Source organism: Mus pahari, chromosome 2 (assembly GCF_900095145.1).
Source record: "Mus pahari chromosome 2, PAHARI_EIJ_v1.1, whole genome shotgun sequence".
NCBI lineage: Eukaryota > Metazoa > Chordata > Mammalia > Rodentia > Muridae > Mus > Mus pahari.
The window spans coordinates 459,122-460,208 of record NC_034591.1 but is presented as its reverse complement, the minus strand read 5'-3'; the positions used below and the strand labels follow the sequence as shown (position 1 = coordinate 460,208).

At 37.1% G+C, this 1,087-nt stretch overlaps 1 protein-coding gene across 1 annotated transcript in view; it reads right to left on the bottom strand.

The window, feature by feature from the left end:
- Nucleotides 1–1,087, bottom strand: part of Pex1 (peroxisomal biogenesis factor 1) — a 37,847-nt gene that overhangs the window by 18,672 nt on the left and 18,088 nt on the right. The window contains exon 11 of the mRNA XM_021190243.2: nucleotides 98–194. Coding sequence (XP_021045902.1) covers nucleotides 98–194 — 97 coding nt within the window. The remainder of the gene's footprint in view (nucleotides 1–97; nucleotides 195–1,087) is intronic.

Below are 1,087 nucleotides of genomic sequence, written 5' to 3'. Positions count from 1 at the left end.
CCTGTCTACGATGGCATTGATAATACACCCCTGTCTACGATGGCATTGATAATACACTCCTGTCTACGAAAGGGGATTCACGTGTCCTCACTCCTACCTCGTAAAGCTTTGCAGTCGACTGTCTCCACATGGGCATCCAGAGTGTCCTGTGCTTCCTTACAGATGGCTTTCGCTAATGTTGACTTCCCGCTTCCCTGGAAGACAATCGCTTCCTCAGAACACTCAACCGACTTTGTTACAGAGGTAGCTTCTGCCACTGCAGCAGCCACCAAGATTCAGCCTCACTGACTGGTAAGTAGACATATCAATCCTGCTTCAGTGTGCCATTCTGTGCTACTAAAAGAAGGCTCTTACTGTGTTAGGCACCCTGTGTTCAAAATAGTGCACAGATAGAAAATAAACTCATTTCTACACTTGCTAGTTAATACTGATAGCGTTTAAATAAAAACCTTTTAAAATAATACTTTAATGGTACAAGACATGATTAATACAGAAATAAAATATTTTTTTGAAATAAATAAGAAATTATTATATAATTTCAATTATTTTAATGAGAAACATTACTAATATCCCTATTACCTTGTACTAAATAGTTTAATTATTCCTTTCTTAATGATTTATGGCCATTACTGTAGCAACCAACTAATGTGGAATACAACCTTCAGGCACTTTCTTCCTGTGACGGAGATGATTATGTGGCATGTTCTACCAGATTAGGTCATATCATGTTGGCAGTCTGGCCTTGAATTTAAGATCCCCCTGCCTCAGCCTTTGGAGTGGCTGGAATTACAGGCACAGAGCAGTGCCCCTGAGAGATAATTTGGCAGCCAGATTGTCTACTTTGATATAAGAACAAAGGACTCGACACCGGCTTACAGTCAATGAGCATTTTTTTTTTCAAATACAAGCTTTGTTTTTTTTTTTTTTTTCATTCTAAAATAATTTGTAAAGATTAAAAACAAGTATACTTAGTAAAAAAAGGTGGGGGATCTCAGGTGAAAAGTCTACCCTACATCAAATGTTTTCATCCTTCTAAGTATTCTATTATAAATGTAAAAAGCAGAACCAAAATATTAATGAAGTTTTA